Raw genomic sequence first — 20,857 nt, forward strand, 5'->3', positions numbered from 1 at the left:
TGGGGAAACGTATTTTGGGGATTCCTGTGGTAGGTAATAGAGGAAAAAAGGGCCCTGTCCCTCCTCCCTGGGCCCTTTCCCTGGGCTCTTAGAAGACATGGAGAGGGGAGCTAGAGAGGAGGGGGAGTTGTAAAAACCTGAATTTTTCAAAAAGCACTTAAGCACCTCCTTCTTATGACTTGGTGGGTCACCCCTCTAACCTCTTCCACCAAGACCATCAGAACCTTGACTGGTAGCTAGGGGTTCCCTGGGATTTGGGGACAGTGGAGGAGGGGTGCCAGACCCCGGGTAGTGCCTACCCCCGGCTTGCAGCTCGGCTCTGCTCCTGGATTCCACTGCCTCCCCTACCACCTTTCCCTTCTTCATCCTTGACGTGAAGGCAGCCCGGACTCCAGGCTCTCCACCGGTTCTTCCTGGCCCCTCCCACCAGGCCTTTGTTCCTCACGTCCCCGTGTTTCTCTTCCTCTGCGTCTTGGCACCTTTCTTCTGTTCAAAAGTTTTCTGTAAATTTTCTTTTTTCTTTTCTTTTCCTTTTTCTTTCTTCCTTTCTTTCTTCTTCTTTTTTTTTTTTTATAAATTAATTTGCTTTCAGTTCCATCTTGTGAATGCCTTCTGTGTTCTCTGACCCGTGGCTGTCAGGCAGGGGGATTCGGGCTGGGGGCAGCCTTCCCGGAGTCCTTCCCAGGGGCATTCGCCACCACGGGCCCGCAGACACTGGGCCTCTCTCCACAACTGTCGGGCTGTGAGCGGGTACGGGAGCCGGGTACCGGCCCTCACCTGCCCCAAAAATAGCTGTTTGAGACTTGGAAGGACATCCTCACAACCTGGAGATTTTGTATATTTATCCTTGCAGAAGTAAGGGCTTCATTCCTTCCCTTATTAGGCGGGAAGAAGGCAGGCATCTCACGTACTTGTGTTGTTATTGGCCCCTAGCCCTGCCGAAGTGACAGGCTCGGGCAGTGCTGATTGGGCCTGGCTTTTTCTCCATCAGACACTCCCTGGGCTTTCCCCACCAAAGGCCGTCAGTGCTTGGGAGGGTGAGGGCTGGGTTTAACCAGTCGGAGGGCTAGGAGGACCTCCTGGGTAAGAGACAGAATGAGGACGGTCAGCCCTGGTCCTACAGGGATGTATGGCTTCCTTAATCCCCCAAGGGGTAGCCTTTGTAGTAGCATCAATGAATGGGGCCAGCATTTCTTAAATGACACAAAGATGGATCATACCAGCCCTTCCCCCAGCCCCTGGTCTATTGACCCTAGATGGTCTCTCCTCCCCTTCACCCTGCTCACGAAGGAAAGCAGAACCATGCTTAGGGCACAGAGCAAGTTTATTTGGTGAACGCTGACAGCAAATATCATCCAAGAGAGACGAGCTGGCGAAGGTGCTGTGACAAGAGGACCTAGGACGCCTTCAGGGCTACATGCAGTCTCACACAGGGAAAGACACAGGGCTCGAACGTCCTCAGCCATTCAGCACCATACGGACGAGCTCTGTGGATCAGAGAGACGGGTGAGCCAGGGAGTAGGGCTGTGGGGAGGGGTCCACCAGGGGCCAGGAGACCATAGGACAACAAGGGTAGCACAGGAGCATGCCCGCAGAAACCAACCTTGGCTTTGCAGAGGAGCCACCTTGAGTCTGCCCAGTTCTCTCGGCCCCCAGCTCCCCTCCCACCCACTGTTAGCTCCTCCACCCCACCCTGAGCAGCAAGGACACAGCAGGAGGCAGAGAAGTTCTCAACTACACCTACAGCTACTGTCAGCCATTGGCAGGAGAAGACAGAGGTTTGGGTTAGGGTACCTCCAAGCTGCCCAGCAGAAGGAAGAAGAAAAGACTAATCAGCTATAGCAGCACGATGGGGCAGGCAACCAACCCCCCTGTGCAACCACCTATCCCCAGGGCCAAAGGGTCACCCTGAAGCAAGATGGGGACAGGCCGGTGTGAGTTCCCAGACACTAGCACCCCAGGCCCTATAAGCAAAACCTCAGAGCCCATTCTAGGAGAAAAGGAGGTACCACACCCCCAGGCTGTCTTCCTCTTTGAGGAACCCCTCCCTTCCCCTCCCCAGTCAGCTCCATGCAGAAACATGCTAGGAGGAAGTCAGATGGTAGTAGGGGTAGGGCAAGGGCTAGAGAGCAGAGCTTGGGCAGAAAAACACTGGGGAGGGGGCAACTAGAGAAGGGGAGGCTGGGAGGAGCCGTACCCGCCCCACTGGGCCCGTCACCCAGACAGGATATGCCTCACAAATGCTGCAGGAAGGAAGAGACATTCATGGTGAAGACCAGACACAGACATGGGGTGAAGGGGTCAGGCAGTGGGGGAACAGACATTCCCTTGATTTGACTCCCCATTCCTTCCCCCCCCACCCCCCCTTCACACATTATCCCTTCCTTTCCTGTCCTATTCCCATGGCCTCCCACTCCTGGGCCGGGCTGGGCCCTGCTCCTTGCCGCCTGGCTTTTTGGAGCCCAGGGACAGGGAGAGCCCCAAACGCCGGGCATGACCTGCCTGGACAACTTGCTTCACTTTCACGAGAGCCCCAGTTCATCCCTCACCTTCGTAGTTGATACAACCATTGCTGTCCTCGTGCCCTGCCACCAGCATCTCTACTTCTTCCTCCGTCATCTTCTCACCTGCAGAGGGAAAGCGAAAAAGCATTTTGGGAACTGGGTGGCCCGTGTGTATCAGGTGGCACCTGCGCGCGAGGAGCAAGGGCAGAGCCTTACCCAGGGTGACAAGAACATGCCGGATTTCAGCACCCATGACCGTGCCGTTCCCTTCCTTGTCAAACACCCGAAGGCCTTCGACATAGTCCTCATAGGTGCCCTGGTCCTTGTTCTTGGCCACAGTCTGCAGCATGGGCAGGAAGTGTTCAAAGTCCAGCACCTTCACGTTCATCTCTGCCATAAAGGAGGTGGAAGGAAAGTCACACGGGTTCTCAGGACTGAGGAGATTACGGGGACCGCCAAGTGAGCAGGTGGCTCCCACTCAAAGCAGGAGAAATCTGTGGGATTCGCTAGTTGAGACAAACCTGCTTGAGTTCTGGGCCTATGAAGATAAAGGGAAGCTCTCAGCTGAAGAACTGCAGACCCATTACCACACTGAGAAATTGTTCGTGAGGACCCTCACCATCACTCTTGGGGTTCCCCAGGACCTTGAGCACCTCGGCGTTGGTGGGGTTCTGGCCCAGGGCCCTCATCACGTCCCCACACTGGCTGTACAGGATCTTGCCGTCCCCTGTCCGGTCAAACAGCTGAAAGGCCTCCTTGAACTCTGAAGATTCAGACACACAGCAGCACTGAGCATATGGGGGTTAACCCATACTCTCCCTCACAACCCCTTCTGCCCATTCAACTTTGCTCATGCTGAGGAAAGCGGGTATTTGTACCACTGTACACCCAAGTCCACTAAGAGGGACCTAGTGTCCCTGCCTCCCAACACAGGTGTCCCACATGATGACACAGCCTTCCTCCCCCCTGGGCAGAAAGGTAACATCCATTCACAGGCCCCTGTGCCTACAGCAAGCCTGCCCAGCCTCCTCACTCCTCTGCTCAGGGCAGGAATTTGCCACCGCCCTGTCTGGGTCCTGTCCTTATAAGGAAGTGGGAGCAGCAGCCTGGGACTGGGGTCATCCCAGCCTGCCACTTCCAACCCCTCCTGTACAGAAAGAGACCTGCAGAGGGTACAGCTGTGAAGTATCCTCAGCAAATCCCCCTGTCCCCATTTCCTCAAAATTCCAGGTCACTGCTTTTTACAATCTTAACGATTCCAAGCTGGGGCGGGGGTTATCACAGGAGGAGAAAAGAGGCAGAAGCTGATTAAAGGACAGGACCACAGGCCACTTAATACACCCTCCCCACACCACACACACAGCAGGCATTAGGCGACCAAGTTGTTTCACATACCCACACCACCTAAAACTCACCCGGGGCTTGGGGCTCGGATCTAGAGTGGAAGGGGAGGGAGGAAGAAAGAGTGAGAAAAGAAAATGGAGGATCCAGAAAGAAGGAGAAGGGAATCCAGGAAGTACTTCCCTGGGGGTGCTGAAGAGATGACAGGTTGGGGTTAGGAGGTAGGTGCTAGAGGCGGGGGTCCCTCTCCCTAAACATGACCTCAGTAGGGGTCAGAGATTACTTACCTGCAGTCTGGTCCTCGGTGAAGTCACACTGCTCAGAGAAGAGGGGCGCAGTCAGCATCTGAACCCCAATCCCCCAAGCTTCTATCCCAGTCCCACAAACTGAACCACAAACTCCTGTTCCGTGCTGGGGACTCGCTTCCCGACAGGACCGGAACCCCCAAACTTTCCAACCCCACCCCCGACCTTCCAGGCCCTCAGGTTCCCTTTGCAAACCCCTACCCCCGACTTCCCGCCTCTCGCCCCAAATCCCGCTCATCGTTCCAGGTCCCGGGCCCCACCATCTTGACGGCTCCGCTCCGCGGGACCTTTTCCTGCAGTAATGGCTCCGGTTCCCGGCCCAACCCTAGTCTTAGTACGTCCCAGTGACGTCACCCTCAGCTGATCCAGCCAATAGGAGTCCCGGCCTGGCTTTATGCAGATAATATCGCTACATTAGTAATGAGGTGGGCGGGGCCCGCTGCTGCTTCCTCCCGCATAGCGCTACCTGGGGGGAGGAAACCGCAGAAGCTGGTCGAGCGGGGCGTGGGGAAACTGCTCCTCCGTGCAGCGGGAAGATCAGAGGATATCGGATTGGGGAGAGGAGAGCCCACCCTGCCCGCCCCCTCCCTCCCGAACCCCCCTTCCCCCACCCCACCCCCGTCCCACGACTGAAGAAAGCAACAGTCGGACGCCTAGGGAGGAATCGTCTCTTTATTTTGAAACAAGAGGTGGCCTCCTAGTGGCAGGAACGTGCTTCCGCCTGCCAGGGAAGGGGGGCAGTATCCGACCCCGCCGCATCTGTGGAAAAAGACGAAAGCTGCCAGGGCCTGTCGCTCGCGCGCAGCAGGACACGAAAACGCACTTCCCTGCTTTTCTGCCCTGGCTGCGGGAAGGAAAGGAAACTTGCCTCTCCAGGTGGGGTGTGGGGAGCCCTACCTGGAGAGCTCAGACGCTTAGGATGTGCTTCAGGAAGGCTGTAGAGAGGAGGCAAGAGAGGTTCAGAAGCAGGCCCTTCGATAATCCATCTGATTTGAGACAATCCAGGCCCCGGGTGTCCCCACCCACACACCGCGAGCCTTCTGCCTCCCCTCCTCCCCTGTCCTTCTGCTCCTTTGGCTCCTCACCTTCATAGTTGATGCAGCCATTGCTGTCCTCGTGTCCTGCCAGAACAGTCTCCACCTCCTCTTCAGTCATCCTCTCTCCTGAGCCCCAGACATAGAATTTTAGTCCCTGCCCTCCCTCCCTCCCCAACCAGGCCTTTCTCTTCTGGGTGGTACCTTCTCTTCTCCCACCCTTGGAAACTTGCTCATAGCAACAGAACCCCAAAGGGATCCTCTCCTTGTAATGGTAACAGCTCGAATGTGTCCCTGCATCTTGCTTTCCATCTCATCTGCATTAGCACCTGGTGAAAGCTTTGACAGAGGGAAAGTGGATTCCAGAGGGTTAAGGGGCTACCAGATCACAGAGCACAAGCATCTCTTCCACCACAGAACATCAGGTTTTCCACCTCATCCCCTTTCCTCTGTCCTTTGGGAGGCATCTGCATGTACCCTCACTTCACCTCCTGCAGGAAGAAGCCCTTCAGATTCTGCCCCCATGGCTCTGACCTTCTCAGTCTCCTGCCCATGACCTATAGGCCGATAATCCTTCTCTGGCTCTGCCTACTTGGCTAACCTTCTTGGTCCACCCCCTCCTCTCCAACCCACAGGAGTTCTGGTCCCTGCCTCACCCAGGGTGGTGAGGACATGTCTGAGCTCTGCTCCCATGACTTTGCCGTTCCCCTCTTTGTCAAACACCCGAAGCCCCTCCAGGTAGTCCTCATATGAGCCTTGGTCCCGGTTTTTGGCTACGGCCTGGAGCATGGGCAGGAAAGTCTCAAAGTCCACACGCCGGGACTTCAGCTCTAGAGGTTAGAAAGGGGAGGGAGAGGTCACTGTAGAGTCACCTTGCACCCAGCTCCCATCCCTACCACGAAGGCTTTCATCCTGTTCAACATTCAGTTTGTTTTTCTACCCGGAGTTTGACAGTTTTTGAAGTCCTGAGACCCACCCCAGCATCCTTTGTCACCTTGCCAACATTCCTCGGTTCGACCACCACCCCGAAAACCCGCATTGTTCCAGGCGTCCCCCTCACCATCACTCTTGGGGTTCCCCAGGACCCTGAGCACCTCGGCGTTGGTGGGGTTCTGGCCCAGGGCCCTCATCACATCCCCACACTGACCGTACAGGATCTTGCCATCCCCTACTCGATCAAACAGCTCAAAGGCCTCCTTGAACTCTGAAGTATAAGAAGAGGTCAGTGTTGGGACCAGGGTTTCCCATCACCACCCCTCCCCCACCCCTGACAGAAAGGAGGTTCAGAAACTATGTGCTAGAGCTGGGCAGAATAGGGGACACAAAGACCACTAGCGTGGAAGTTTTCAAGGTTGGGACTGGAGTCAGGGGAATAGAAAGAGGATCTGACCAGGGGCTTGGGACTAGACCGTGGAGCTTAAGGGACCAGCTTCTCCTCACCCTCCAGCTGATCCTTGTTAAACTCGATCTGTGGAAGAAAAGAGCAGGTGAGGAGGGATGACAGGGCTCATTCAATCTCTCTCCAGCACTCCTCCCAACCAACTGGCAGCCACTTTTGGGGAGGGGCTCAACGAGACCAGGCGGGGAGCCCAGCCACCTCAGTCCCATTCCCAGCTCTGGACCTTGGGAGAATCCCAAGAGGGGGAATTATGGGGGGGAGGGTTTCCTGGGAACAGGGTTAATCCCATGCCACCTGTTTCCCTCCCTCCAGTGCCCTGAGCTCTGCATCCCTCACATAACTGGGGACTGAACAAAAGCTAAATTTACCCCTGGCCCCCAGCTGTGATTGTCTAACAAGTCTGTCCTCTTCAGCCTTCCCTCCTGGGGTTCAGGGCTGTGGCTTTTAGAATTGAACTGTCAGCCAGAAACAGGCACCAGTTCCCTCTCTTCACCTTGAAACTGTCCTCAGAACCCAGATGTTCCCCATCTCACGGGTCCCTGCCTCCAGCAGGGGGGTCAGTGAGAATGTGTGTACGTACCCACACACATGTTATAGGTTAGAGGGAGAGAACAAAAAAGAACAGCAGAGTCATAAGCCTGGATGCTTCCAAAGGGGGGACTAAGAGAAATCTCTAATATCTGTCCAGTGCTTACTGATGCCCTGTCTTCTAGATACCCCCAAATCCCCTAGGCTGTTTCCCACCCTGTATCATCCCTTCCAAATCCTTTCCTCACTTTCCCGGGACTCACCACCACTTTGGAGAGATCGATGGGGGGCTCCTGGGTTTTCTGAGGGGCAGGAGGGGCAGCTGGAGCTGGCTCAGCCTTGGTCTTGGCTGGAGGGGCCCCTGCTGCTGGTTTGGCAGCAGGCTTGGCAATAGAGGGTCCCGCTGGTTTCTTCATGGGAACATCCTTCTTGGGAGGCATGATGTCCGGTGGCCAAAGGACAGTGTGCCGATGGGGGCACCCATCTCTGTTTAAATAGCCAGGGAGTCTGGGATGTCAAGGGGCGGGGGCAGGGGCAGGGAGCCAGTTGGCGGTGGGGAGGGTGAGATAGAGGAGAGATATGCTGGCCTGCCCTGGACTCCTATGGTTCAGGACTCCTGCCCCAAGGTCTTCTCTCTTCTGTTCACTCGGCCCCAAATGCTGGCCAGAACAATGGCCCCTTTGGGGGCAGGGGAAGGAAGCCAGAGACTGCCCAGAATGAGGGAGTTAACCTCCGGGGTAAGGATAGGATGCTTGCCAGCGACAGACACTGACATAGGGCTGAAGCAAAGAAGAGGATCCAGGTATTCCAGGCCTCAGGCCCCTGACACAGAGTAGCCCTTTTTTCTAGCAGCTTTAGGTTCTTTTTTTTTTTTTTTAAGATTTATTTATTTATTTGAGAGAGGGAGAATGAGAGAGAGAGTACATGAGGGGGGGAGGGTCAGAGGGAGAAGCAGGCTCCTCGCCGAGCAGGGAGCCCGATGCGGGACTCGATCCCGGGACTCCGGGATCATGACCTGAGCCAAAGGCAGTCGCTTAACCAACTGAGCCACCCAGGCGCCCCTAGCAGCTTTAGGTTCTTAAAGGCTGAGGCAGGGAGGGGGGCCTTGTGAAGTAGGATTGTTAAAGTGGGGTCTGGGAGGGGCACCTGGCTGGCTCAGTCAGTAGAACATGCAACTCCTGATCTCTCCGGGTTGTGGGTTCGGGCCGCACATTGGGTGTGCAGACTACTCAAAAATAAAATCTTAAAAAAAATTGGGGTCTGGGAGCAGTGAAAGGTGAAAAAAACAAGCAGGTCCTCCACTTCCCTCTGACCATGGTTGAGAAGCAGGGGTAGTTGACCCCACAGACTAATAATCCCCAAATCTTACAGTCCCTGCCGCCCTCCCTCCCAGCCCAGAACTGGGATTGTGCACAATGTAGATAAAGAATAGTAACAGAAAGAGGAGTGTGACACCCCCCATTGTCTCCTTTCCCAGTACTGTATTAAGGGTGAGGGTGGGGGCCAGGATCAGGTTTAACACCCACCACCCATAATCCCAAGGAAGGAACCCTTTTCCACAACCCCACGGTCATTCAAGTCCGACAAAGGCAGGGTGCCCGCTGAACTTGCAGGGACTCGCTCTGTGGTGGCACCTGAGGGGAAGGGCAGGCCCTGAGAGGCAAAGGGCCTAAATTCTAAAATCTCTAATAAAAAGGATGTGGGAGGTCCTATGGGCTCTCCAGGTACTTAACCCCCAACCAGAGAATAATAAAAACCCTGACACTGGCGCCAGGTCCCAAACCTTGCCGGGGACACCAGGGTAGGGTCTAAGTCAGAGGTGGGTTGGGAGAGGGGAGAGGTTGCTGGCTATTTTGTTCTAGGGATAAGGAAGGAAAGGATTTAGGCAGCGTTCTGAGGAAGATAGTAGTGATTCCACTTAGACCCTGGGGTTCAGAGAGTTGAATCTGTCTCCCACTTGCAAAAAATGCGTCTGAATCTCATTACTGAACATTGTCCCATTTTAGAAAAATCAGAATCATTCCACCCTCCCAGAATACATCACACACACACACACACGCACACGCACGCACGCACGCACGCACACCTTAAATCAAGCTTAAATAAAGGAAAGAGTCCCTCCCCAGCTCCCAAAAACTCACCCTGCGGGGTCCAGGTAAGGGCGGAGGCGGGGCGCTGGGAGGAGGCTGCGGGCCCCGAAGGGTTAACTCCAGCGGCCTCGAAGCATGCCGGGAGTCGTAGTCCTCGAGCGCCCGCGGGCTCACGGGAAACGCGGCTCTCTCGCTGGAAGAGGACGCCCAAACAGTGGCTTCCGGCAGGTGGCGGCCGTTGGTGACTCAGGCTGTTTTGGCGCTCTTCTTGTCCCGGAACTAAAAGGCAGTGATCAACCTACAGTCCACTCCCCTGACCCTAAAACCGTGCGGGGAGCCCCCCGCACAAGGGATGTCTCCCTTGCCCAGCCGTGCGTTCCCCGTTTGGCGTGGGCTGGGGTGTGTTCCCGGATCGGCCGGTGGGAGAACGCCGAACCAGGGGAAGGGCGAAGCTGCCGCAGGCCGGATGGAAGGCGCCGTGGCCGGCGCTCACTGCCGCGGGGACGGTGGTGCGGTCGGCTTAGCTTAACCGCGCGGTTTGGTAGTAAGGGCAGAGGCCACTGAGTCGCTGTGTGACTTGGGACAGTAACTCCAAGGTTTTTCTTTTTCTTCTCTTCTTTTTTTAAATGAGCTGGTAGTTGAAGTAAATGTTAAGATTTGGAATTAAGCATGGTCACCTGCCTCAGTTTCTCCCAAGTTGAAGTTTCTCCATACTGCGGCCGGGACCTCGCGGGCCCGCCTGGAACGGAGGCTTGGCCGTCCGGCCCTTTCAGTCGGTGACATCTCTGCCAGCATTGGACACCTCATTCCCCAAACCATTATCAGAGGTCCCCCCTGTGCTGGGAGGGAAGCAGCCGGTCAGGCCCTGGTTCAGGAAGGGCCCTGGCCGTGCCCCTGGGGCTGGAGGCTGGGGCTACCTGGGCGTGCGGGCAGAGAGGTTCAGAGTAGAGGTATAAATAAACTTTATGGGCAGTAAGTGATGTTTGCTGGTTGGGGCAAGCTGCTCGGAAGAGTAAAAATGTTAGCAGCTATCCCAGAGGCCACCAGCGAGCCCTTAGCGCTCGAGGGGCTAAATTATCTCAGGCAGCAAAGGGGGAGCTTAAGAGAATGGGCTCACACCCCTCAGTTTAGATTGGAACCCAGGTTCTACCAGGTATCTGCTGGTAACCTCTGGCAAATGTAGTTACCTCTGTGTGCCTCAGTTCCCCCCTCTGTAAAATAAGGATAATAGTACCTAGCTCATAAGGCTGTCGGGAGGAGGAGATGTGTTAATATTTGTAAAATAGAATGGGCCTGGCACAGAGTAAGTAGTGTGTAAGTGTTTGTGAAATAAATTTCCTTTACTCTTCCCAATATATGAAGTAGTTGGTATTTCCCCATTTTATACCCATAAAGGCTCACTGGGCCTGAAGAAATGCAGCAAGAAGAAATACGTTTCTTATTAAGTGTTTGGTTACAAGGCTGGGAAGAGCTGTATCACAAGTGCCTTTTTGTGTCTTTCATCATGTCAGCAGTAGTTGATTTGGAAAATGTGGTTTATCTGATTTTTTTTTCCTCTTCCCCTTTGTCTAGCTGTAGCCCTCTTTTGGCACTTTGTCAAGTAGAAGCGGTTATGGCATCATCTGACTTTCTAGCATTTTTGTCTGCTTTATAAAGAAGTAGTGCAGGGGCGCCTGGGTGGCTCGGATGGTTAAGTGTCTGCCTTCAGCTCAGGTCATGATCCTGGGATCGAGCCCCGCATCGGGCTCCCTGCTCGGCGGGAAGCCTGCTTCTCCCTCTCCCACTCCCCCTGCTTGTGTTCCCTCTCTCGCTGTGTCTCTCTCTGTCAAATAAATAAATAAAATCTTAAAAAAAAAAAAAAAAAGGTAGTGCAAAGAGAAAACATGAAGGCTCTTGGCAAACAGATCGGAGGAATGGCCTTCATTTTTTGTACATTCTTGTCTTTTAATCATAAATAATGCAAACTGTACTGAACATGATCTTAACCGGGCATAGGTGATTTCTACAACATGTATGTGGATTTTCTGTGACAAATGCCTCTCTCCTCTCTCCCTGCATAGCATGTGACTTGTATGTTTTTAGGGATTGCATATTTATTCTAATATTAGTCTCAACATAAAATAATTAGAAAGGGCAAGTCTTTAAAAGTAAAAGAAAAATACACATTAAAAAACCTAAGAACAGGGCGCCTGGGTGGCTCAGTTGGTTAAGCAACTGCCTTCGGCTCAGGTCATGATCCTGGAGTCCCTGGATCTAGTCCCGCATCGGGCTCCCTGCTTGGCAGGGAGTCTGCTTCACCCTCTGACCCTCCCCCCTCTCATGTGGTTTCTCTCTCTCTCTCTCAAATAAATAAATAAATAAAATCTTTAAAAAAAAAAAACAAAACTAAGAACAGGGACGCCTAGGTGACCCAGTCGGTTGAGCATCCGTTGAGCATCTGACTCCTGATTTTGACTCAGGTCATGATCTCATGTGGGCTCCACTCTGGGCTTGGGGCCTGCTTAACGTTCTCTCTCTCCCTCTGCCCCTCCCCCCTGCATGCCTGTGCATGTACTTTCTCTCTCTTAAAAAACAAGAAAAACAAAAAAACAAAAACTAGTAGAACAACTTTAGGAATTTCACGGCACTTATAGATCTTCAGTTACTTGAATAATTGTGGGTTCACCCTGTAGAGCTTAACTATAATTGTGGGTTCACCCTATAGAGCTTAACTAGCTCTTTAAACACTAGCTAATGTGTTAAGGTGCATAATAGTTTAGGAAGAGAGAACACTATTTCCTAAGTAAATAGGAGAGAATTTATTAGGAAAAATGTCTTCAGTCCTTTGGCATTTTGACCAGGAAGTGGTATTCATGGTAACCCATAACCAGGATGTTTTATGATACATGGGTAGTTTATAAAGTCTTTTCCAAGTCCCATTTTTTTAAAGATTTTATTTATTTGAGAGAGAGAGCACAAGCGGGGGGCGGGGGAGGGGCAGAGGGAGAAGCAGACTCCCCGCTGAGCAGGTAACTGGATGTGGGACTCGATGCCAGAACCCTGGGATCATGACCTGAGCGGAAGACAGACGCTTAACTGACAGCCACCCAGGTGCCCCAAGTCCCATTTTTGTAAGCCCACACTAGATGCAAGATACAAGCAGAAAAATACATTTTATGGTAAGTACGCTAGCTTCATTTTTTTAATGCTCTAAAACAGTGGTTCTCAGACTTAGCTGTTCTTCAGAATCTCCTGGGAGCTTTGTAAACAGACAAACTTCCAGACTCTGCCCCCAAAGATTCTGACTCTAGGTCTGTGTTAGGGCCTGGGAATCTATTTGAAATATTTTTAGCTACGGAAAGGACAGAGAACAAACTAACATAGGTAACTACAGCTTTAATAAGAGGAGTGATCTTTTCAAAATGTGCATTTGATCATGTCATCTCCCTACCTAAAATCCTTCCATGTGTTTTGATAAAGACTAAATCTTTAGTTGGCCCACAAACCCCGGCAGCTTCAAACACTGCTTGTTCCGGCCCCAACTCTATACTAGCCACATCTACTAGCGTTCAGATCTTCAAAGGGGCCATGTTCCCTTTTCTCAGGTTGTTGCCACATCCTTTCTGTCTCTGCCCCCTCTCCCTGCCAACACACACCCTTTCTAGGGCCGAGCAGAGTACAGTGCCTGGCATGTACTGGGCAGTCAAATATCTGGAGAATGAATGGCTATCTGGATAAAAGGGAACTGACACTAGTAAGTTACTTATAAGGAGATAGATTCGGGATTCAGGAGATTGAGAGAGTTCCCAGGTATTTTTACCCTGTAGTAGAACATGAGGTGATTGATTTGCTAAAAGAAGAAAGGGAGGAGGTGGCTTGAGAAAGTCGTGAAGGTTTGAAACAGGTGTGATGAAAAGCGGGAGACGGCTTACTGGGGACCCCGTCACAGATGCTCATTTGACATTTCCCGAGTGTCTGCTGTGTGCTCCCTGCATGAACTTGCTGGGCAGCATGGAGGGCGGTTGCTGTGGGAGATCGAGCTTGTAATGGAACCAGCCCACGAGGGAGTGATCTCCTCCGTCCAGCAGTACTCAGCTGCTTGGATGAATGAGCTAGAACAGTGTTGTGGGGTAGGGATGATGGATGACCATGGAAGCGATTGGGAGTCTGAGTCCAAGAGGGTTTGTGGTCCGGGCCACATAGAGAAATGAGTATAAAAGTGGCCTATTGGGGCATCTGGCTGGCTCAGAGGATAGAGCATGCGACCCTTGATCTCAGGGTCGTAAGTTCAAGCCCCACATTGGGTGTAGAGCTTACTTTAAAAAAAAAAAAAGTGGCCTATTAGATTGAGAGACTATAGAAAGTCACCAACAGGCTTGGGTCTCGAGGTTGAAGAAGTAAGATAGTTGGAGAAAATAGTGCATTTGAGATTAAAATTTCAAAGGATATAGAGGAAGACAGGAACTAGGTTGAGTGGCCATGAGAGTGAATGATTGAAAGGGTAGGGAGGTGAAGGTTATTGGATCTGAGGAGAATGTTCCTTAGGGCTTTTTCAATTGCAAATAGCAAAAATCTGACTAAAACTGGCTAACCAATAAAGAGGATTTATTGGCTTATGCAATTGAAAAGTCAAGAGGTAGGGTGGGATTCAAGTTCATTTTGATCCAGAAATTTCATGACATCGCAAAGGGATTTTCTAATTTTCTTGTCACTGTCCTCCATTTGTTAGCTTCTTACTTGGATTCCCCATATCTGGCTCAGCTGCACAGGTATTATCACATCCTTATACCACAAGAGGAAGAGAGGGAGCTTTTCTTTTTTTAATTTGGAAATATTTATTATTATTATTTTTAAATAGGCTTTATGTCCAACATGGGGCTTGAACTCATGACCCTGAGATTAGGAGTCTCATGCTCTACTGACTGAGCCAGCCAGGCGCAGCAGAGTGAGCTTTTCTTCACCATTGGAATCAGTTCCTGAACTTCACTCTGACTAGACTGACAGAAAAATGCCCATCAACCCTTGAATTAATCACCATGACTAGGGAAATAACGTGCCCTGTTTGGCTTAGGCATGGGGGTTTTGCCCGCCCCTGTGACAAGGAGGATGGTGTTACTCTGACGGGCCAGTCAGGGTTTGTCTGCCATTGGAGGTGTATTGGAGTCAGTCCAAATGGGGAGGAGTAGAAAGGACATTGGGGAGGGAACCTACATTGTCCACCCCAGTGAGGAACTATGATGTTAATTATTGAATAACCTACATTATACATTGAAGACGCCAGGATGGCAACAGTATTCCGGGTACCATACCCTTCAGTAACTATTGAGTGCCCGTGTATTTAGTGAATGACCGAGATGAGAGAAGGTAGAGACGGTGTATCAGATTGGCATCAACTCCAAAGGAGCTGAGATTTTTACTGCTCTGAGAATAACAGTGGGGAAGCAGCATTGGGATGCAAGGAGAATGTGGACCCCACCTCCCAGTATAAGAATATGGAGTTCACGGAAGGGAGCAGTCTCCCCTTGAGGGTGCTCCAGGTGAGTGAGGTCTCTTGGGAGGTGAGCCAGATTTCAGAGGAGGCCAGGTGAGCTTTGTGTAAATAAAGGTAAAGAATTTTAAGGGGTAGAGTGGGTAGGAAGTGTTAGGTAGACATAGGTTTGCAGAGGTGATGTAAGGCCCCTCAGATGCTCTCTTAGCTCCCCTTTATTCTTTGTACCTTTCTTATGTTCAGTTTTGTGTATATAATCACTCTATTTGCCTGATCCTAGATTTTTAGTCCTTTTTCTTTCTATTGAGGTATAATGGACATGTAACATTAGTTTTAGGTGTGTAACATGATTCTGTATTTTTATACATTGTGAGATAATCACCACAATGAGTTTAATTAACGACCATCACCACACATAGTTAGAAAAAAAATTTTTTCTTATGATGAAAACTTATCTCTAATCTTAGCAACTTTCAAATATGCACTACAGTATTATTAACTATAGTTCCCATGCACATGTACATTACATCTCCAGGACTTATTCATTTTATAACTGGAAGTTTGTTCCTTTTGACCCTCTTCGCCTATTTCTCCTACAATCGGAGCTGTCCCTCCCCTCCCCGCACAACCATTCTGTTTTCTGAATCTGTGAGCTCAGTGTTTTGTTTTTACAGTTAAGTGAGGTCATACAGTATTTGCCTTTTTTTTTTTTTTTTAAGATTTTATTTATTTATTTGACAGAGAGACACAGCGAGAGAGGGAACACAAGCAGGGGGAATGGGAGAGGGAGAAGCAGGCTTCCCACGGAGCAGGGAGCCCGATGTGGGGCTCGATCCCAGGACCCTGGGATCATGACCCGAGCCGAAGGCAGACGCTTCACGACTGAGCCACCCAGGCGCCCCAGTATTTGCCTTTCTCTGACTTACTTCATTTAGCATAATGCCCTAGAGGTCCATCCATATTGTTGCAAATGGCAAGTTTTCCTTTTTTTTTAATGGCTAAATAATATTTCATTGTATGTATATGCCGCATGATCCTAATTTTTAAAATATGTATTCCTTAATCAAGTTAGTTTTTCCTCCTTATGTTAGTCACCTCATGGCCTTAAAGAAGGCTGCTTCAGCTCCAGGCATCACATCCTTCCTACAGTGACCCAACCAGAAAGGAAGGAGGCAGTGAGGGCTTTCTTCTGTTGACACTCCAGTCCCCAACTGACTTCCTCTTACATCTTACTGACTAAAGCTGGGGCTACACAGAGCCACCCCAAGTTACAGGGGAGGCTGGGAAAGAGTATCTAGCAGAGAGGATCATGATGAGCGCCCCGGGGCCGGCACACTGCCACCAGGAATGCTCTGGGATTCCGTATGTCGGGAAGAGGGGAAACGGCTGTTGGGCAGACGACGGTACTGCCACACCCAGTGGACCACAGCACGCTGGGCCTGTAAAGCCACATTTCAAGAGAGTAGTATTTGTGGGGCGCCTGGCGAGCTCCGAACCTATGACTCCTGATTTTGGCTTGTGAGTTCAAGCCCCACACAGAGGGTAGAGATTACTTAAATAAATAAAACTTAAAGTTTTTTTTTTTTTTTATTTGACAGAGAGAGACACAGCAAGAGAGGGAACACAAGCAGGGGGAGTGGGAGAGGGAGAAGCAGGCTTCCTGCGGAGCAGGGAGCCCGTTGCAGGGCTCGATCCCAGGACCCTGGGATCATGACCTGAGCGGAAGGCAGACGCTTAACGACTGAGCCACCCAGGCACCCCAATAAATAAAGCTTAAAAAAAAAAAAGAGGGTCATATTTGCAGACATCAGTGACAGTGTCCCCGTACGCAGTGGTATCTGCCTTTCTCCGGAAGAGGTAGGCATCTTGTATGTGTTAGTGTCCAAGGCCGGCTGTTTGAGAAGTAACAGATGTACATTTGTTTAATTCTTGTGATTAATGACCCTTAATTTGTTCCATCTTTGTCTATATAAGTACAACAATGTACTGAATTGTGTCTCGTCTTGCATTTAGTATGTAGATCAGTACCTCCTCCCTTATATGGCCCTAACTGGCAAAGGTTGGGAAAGATTAGGGACCTTCTGGATGGGAGAATTTGTGCCATGTCCTCTAGTTTTCTGGAAGTGTAATTACTTGAATGATGAACTAGACCAAGAGTGCTTCTTAAAATCACACATTGCAAGATCCCTGTTTGTATTATCTGAAGCCAGCTAGGCCAGCAGGCCTTGGGCCACATGCCCAGTATTGAACAACTCGATAAGAGACTTTAGAAATATAAGTTTCTCTGCCCTGTGTTTTTTGGGTTTTCCTTCCTTAATTAAGTTTCTGGGTTGGGGGGAGGGCAGCTGTGTCCTCTTGCTCATGGTCAAGGCTTGAGAATCCTCTTTAAAAAAAGAAAAAAAAAAAAAGATTTTATTTATTTATTTGACAGAGAGAGAGAGACAGCGAGAGAGGGAACACAAGCAGGGGGAGTGGGAGAGGGAGAAGCAGGCTTCCCACTGAGCAGGGAGCCCAATGTGGGGCTCGATCCCAGGACCCTGGGATCATGACCCGAGCCAAAGGCAGACACTTAACGACTGAGCCACCCAGGCGCCCCTTGAGAATCCTCTTAAGTTGATGGGAAGGAAACGGAGACAGCAGAAGACCAGCAGTGAGTACACAAGAGTTATTGAAAAAAAAATAGGAGCTTCGTTCATGGGTGGCCTGAAGTTGAAATTCAGCTTTTGTTAATAAGGTGAATTTTGACAACACCTTGTGGAACTGAGTTTAGTTTTTTTCCCCTGAGCCTTTCCTCTCCTCCCAGTGGACAGCATCCTAAGGTTTATATTCTTCCAGAGAAGATGATAAAGCATCCCCCCCCTCCAAAGGCAGTTCTGAAATCACCTGGTCCACTGAGCCTATTTTCAGTAATCTGCTCTTCCTCCCCCCCCCCGCCCACTCTCTTTCCATCTGGTAGTTGGACGGAGTGCAGCTTCTCTAGCTGCCATTTAAGGAAGGGTCCAAAGGGAGCAGAGCTCAAAGTGAGCATATCTGAATGGTTAGAAAATATTTCTCATTTTGCAGCCCATCACGTAGGCCTGAAGCCTTTGTGGATATGGTGATACCTGCCACTAAGACACACTGTGGGCCCGTGCTGGGGCACAGAGCTTCCAGGTTCACGGCTTAGGAGTCCTTTCCCTGCACAGCCCACGAGATCATAACGGACAGCGGACAGCAGACGGGTAACTGCCTTCATTCGTCCCTGTGACTGGGAATGAGTCTTACTGAGAAACTCAAAAGGAGCTACTTCACACAGGTCCCTTGACTCCTCAATGGAACCAACATTCTCAGTGGCTGCATCCACAGTAGGTTGTGACCACTAATTAAATTGACATGATTCATAAATCGAAAGCCTTTTTTTTTTTTTAATTTTAGCTTGCATTTTTTCCTTTTTTTATTTAAAAAAATTAACATTGACATAGAACATTAAATTCGTTTCAGGTATCCAACATATTATTTCAATATTTGTATACATCTCAAAATGATGAACAGTAAGTCTAGTTACAGTTAACATCTATCACCTTACGTAGTTACAAATTTTTTTCCTTGTGATGAGAACTTTTCAGATCTCTTGCCTTAGCAACTTTCAAATATACAGTATGGTATTATTAACCATAGTCACCATGCTGTACATTGCGTCCCAGGTCTTATTTTATAGCTGGAAGTTTGTGTCTTTTGACCCCCTTCACCCATTTCTCCCATCCCCCAACCTCCACCTCTGGAATCACCAATATGTTCTCTGTATCTATGAGCTTTTTTTTAGTATTATTATTAGATTCCACATGTAAGTGAGATCATACAGTATTTGGCTTTGACTTGTTTCACTTAGCATAATGCTCTCGAGGTCCATCCATGTTGTTGCAAGTGGTAAGATTTCCTTCCTTTTATGACTGAATAATATTCCTTTTTTTTTTTTATAAAGATTTTATTTATTTATTTGAGAGAGAGAATGAGATAGAGAGAGAGCATGAGAGGGGGGAGGGTCAGAGGGAGAAGCAGACTCCCTGCCGAGCAGGGAGCCCGATGCGGGACTCGATCCCGGGACTCCGGGATCATGACCTGAGCCGAAGGTAGTCGCTTAACCAACTGAGCCACCCAGGCGCCCATGACTGAATAATATTCCAATGTGTGTGTATGAGTGTGTGTGTGTGTGTATATACACACATGCACACCCCACATTTCTTTACCCATTCATTCTTCAGTGGTCACTTAGGTTGTTTCCCTGTCTTGGCTATCGTAAATAATGCTGCAGTGAATATGGGGGTTCAGGTATCTTTTTGAGGTAGTGATTTCCTTTAGATGTATACCAGAAGTGGAATTGTTGGATCACATGGCAGTTCTATTTTTAATTTTTTTTTGAGGGCCCTCCATGCTATTTTCCCTAGTGCTTGCACCAGTTTATATCCCACCGGCAGTGTACGAGGGTTCCTTTTCTCACCCACACTTGTTATTTCTTGTCTTTGTGATGATAGCCATTCTAACAGGTGTGAGGTGACGTCTGATTGTGGTTTAAATTTGCATTTCCCTGATGATTTGTGATGGTGACTATCTTTTCAGGTACCTGTTGGCCATATGTACGTCTTTGGAAAAATGTCTATTCAGATCTGCCCATTTTTTAATTGGATTTTTTTTTTTTTTTGCTACTGTGTTGTGTGAGTTCTTTATATATTTCAAATATTAATGCCCTATCAGATTTGCAAATATTTTCTCCCATTCGGTAGTTTGCCTTTTCATTTTGTTGGTTTCGTATGCGGTGCGGGAACTTTTTAGTTTGATGTAGGTGATTATTTTTGCTTTTGTTGCCTTTGCTTTTGGGTATCACATTAAAAAATGTCATTGCCAAGACCTATGTCAAAGAGCTTATCGCATATTTTTTCTAGTTTTGTGGTTTCTGGTCTTACATTCAAGTGTTTAACCCATTTTTAGTTAATTTTTGTGTAGGGTGTAAGATAGTGGTCCAGTCTCATTGTTTTTGCATGTGGCTGTCTAGTTTTCCCAGTGCCATTTATTAAAGAGACTGTCCTTTCCCCATTCTCTAGAATACTTGGCTCCTTTGTCATAAAGTAGTTAGCCTTACGCAGATAACCCCTGCTTTGTGAAAGTTCATGTTAGGCCACTTTGCTTTTAAGAAAGACCTACATTAAGACTTGTTTTCACTAACCAAAAGAAATCCGAAGGGAATTTTTGCTTTTACGAAGAAGGTTAAAAAGCAAAAATGTCATTCAGCTTTTGTTTTGCCAGTGAGCCATCATGGAGGCAGTGAGCACCCCACACTGGGAGAGTGGCCCCCCAAGTTTCTTCCTAGGCATACATGCAGCATCCGAATGCCAGAGCTTTGGACTAGGAGTATCTGTGCCTTATTTGAATTTATTTTGTATGTCCGTTAGCAAGATGTGTCTGAGACGCCTAAAAGAGATTATTTGTGGGGTCTGGGAATTCTCAAAAATTTCTCCGTCTAAATTAACGGTAATTGATTTTTCACTTTATATCAGTCATTTTGGTGTACAAAAGGTTTCACAGGAACGCTGTACTTTCAGATAGCAGGGGAAACCTGTATGGTGTGGGTTTGTTTCTGGGCTCTCTGTTCTGTTCATCTGTGTGTTTTTATGCCAACACCATACCGTTTTGATTACTGTAGCTTTATCACATAGTGTGATGCCTCTAGCTTTGTTCTTAAGATTGCTCTGGCTGTTTGGGGACTTTTGTGGTTCCATACACATTTTAGGATTATTTCTGTGGAAGATGCCATTGGACTCTTGATAGGGATCGCATTGACTCTCTAGCTTGTTTTGGATAGTATGGCCATTTTAACAATACTTGCGTCCCTGAGCATGGAATGTCGTTTCATTTATTTGTGTCTTCAATTCCTTTCCTTAATGTCGCAAACTTTTCAGTGTACGGGTCTTTCACCTCCTTGGTTAAATTTATTTCTAGGTATTTTATTCTCTTTGAAGCAACTGTAAGTGGGATTGTTTTACCTAATAGCTGTTGGTGTTTAGAAATGCGACAGATTTTTGTATGTTGATTTTGTATCCTACAACTTTACTGAATTTTTCGTTCTAACGGTTTTTTGGTGGAGTCTTTAGGATTTCCTCTATGTAATATGTCACCTGCAAATAGTGACAGTAGGCTGGATTCCCTGTCCTTAAG

The 20,857-nt window shown here is 49.3% G+C and overlaps 2 protein-coding genes and 1 non-coding gene across 4 annotated transcripts; all 3 read right to left on the reverse strand.

Annotated features, from left to right (window-relative positions):
- Positions 1-1,306: 1,306 nt before the first annotated feature.
- MYL6 (myosin light chain 6) lies at positions 1,307-4,544 on the reverse strand. 2 transcript variants are annotated; one of them, XM_032420294.1, is made up of 7 exons: positions 4,411-4,544; positions 4,133-4,160; positions 3,124-3,267; positions 2,721-2,894; positions 2,550-2,627; positions 2,198-2,243; positions 1,307-1,487 (listed from the first exon to the last, which is right to left on the reverse strand). In XM_032420294.1, exons 1-6 carry the CDS (start codon positions 4,411-4,413, stop codon positions 2,215-2,217), a joined length of 456 nt encoding a protein of 151 aa, XP_032276185.1. In that variant the 5' UTR covers positions 4,414-4,544; the 3' UTR covers positions 1,307-1,487; positions 2,198-2,214. The 2 variants fall into 2 exon arrangements, with proteins under 2 accessions (XP_032276185.1, XP_032276184.1); XM_032420293.1 differs by lacking the exon at positions 2,198-2,243.
- A 258-nt stretch (positions 4,545-4,802) lies between these two features.
- MYL6B (myosin light chain 6B) lies at positions 4,803-9,359 on the reverse strand. Its single transcript, XM_032420292.1, has 8 exons — positions 9,253-9,359; positions 7,375-7,597; positions 6,625-6,652; positions 6,245-6,388; positions 5,841-6,014; positions 5,236-5,313; positions 5,048-5,085; positions 4,803-4,909 (listed from the first exon to the last, which is right to left on the reverse strand). The coding sequence occupies exons 2-7, from the start codon at positions 7,549-7,551 to the stop codon at positions 5,057-5,059; spliced, it is 630 nt and encodes a 209-aa protein (XP_032276183.1). The 5' UTR covers positions 7,552-7,597; positions 9,253-9,359; the 3' UTR covers positions 4,803-4,909; positions 5,048-5,056.
- Positions 9,360-14,044: 4,685 nt separating this feature from the next.
- TRNAR-CCU lies at positions 14,045-14,117 on the reverse strand. Its single transcript has one exon. It is a non-coding gene; the product is annotated as a tRNA-Arg (tRNA).
- Between the last annotated feature and the right edge of the window lie 6,740 nt (positions 14,118-20,857).

The sequence above is a fragment of the Phoca vitulina genome, unplaced genomic scaffold (assembly GCF_004348235.1).
Source record: "Phoca vitulina isolate PV1807 unplaced genomic scaffold, GSC_HSeal_1.0 scaffold23, whole genome shotgun sequence".
In the NCBI taxonomy this organism is placed as follows: domain Eukaryota; kingdom Metazoa; phylum Chordata; class Mammalia; order Carnivora; family Phocidae; genus Phoca; species Phoca vitulina.

What these genes read in the sequence shown, in the direction of transcription:
- MYL6 (XM_032420293.1), bottom strand. An exon ending in CACCGAGGACCAGACTGCAG is followed by an intron (nt 3,268 to 4,132) that starts GTAAGTAATCTC and finishes CTGAATCTTCAG; the next exon opens with AGTTCAAGGAGGCCTTTCAG. An exon ending in TGGTTGTATCAACTACGAAG is followed by an intron (nt 1,488 to 2,549) that starts GTGAGGGATGAA and finishes TCTGATCCACAG; the next exon opens with AGCTCGTCCGTATGGTGCTG.
- MYL6B (XM_032420292.1), bottom strand. Translation starts at nt 7,551, where the DNA reads ATGCCTCCCAAGAAGGATGTTCCCATGAAGAAACCAGCGGGACCCTCT. An exon ending in TCGATCTCTCCAAAGTGGTG is followed by an intron (nt 6,653 to 7,374) that starts GTGAGTCCCGGG and finishes TTTCTTCCACAG; the next exon opens with ATCGAGTTTAACAAGGATCA. An exon ending in TAACAAGGATCAGCTGGAGG is followed by an intron (nt 6,389 to 6,624) that starts GTGAGGAGAAGC and finishes CTTATACTTCAG; the next exon opens with AGTTCAAGGAGGCCTTTGAG.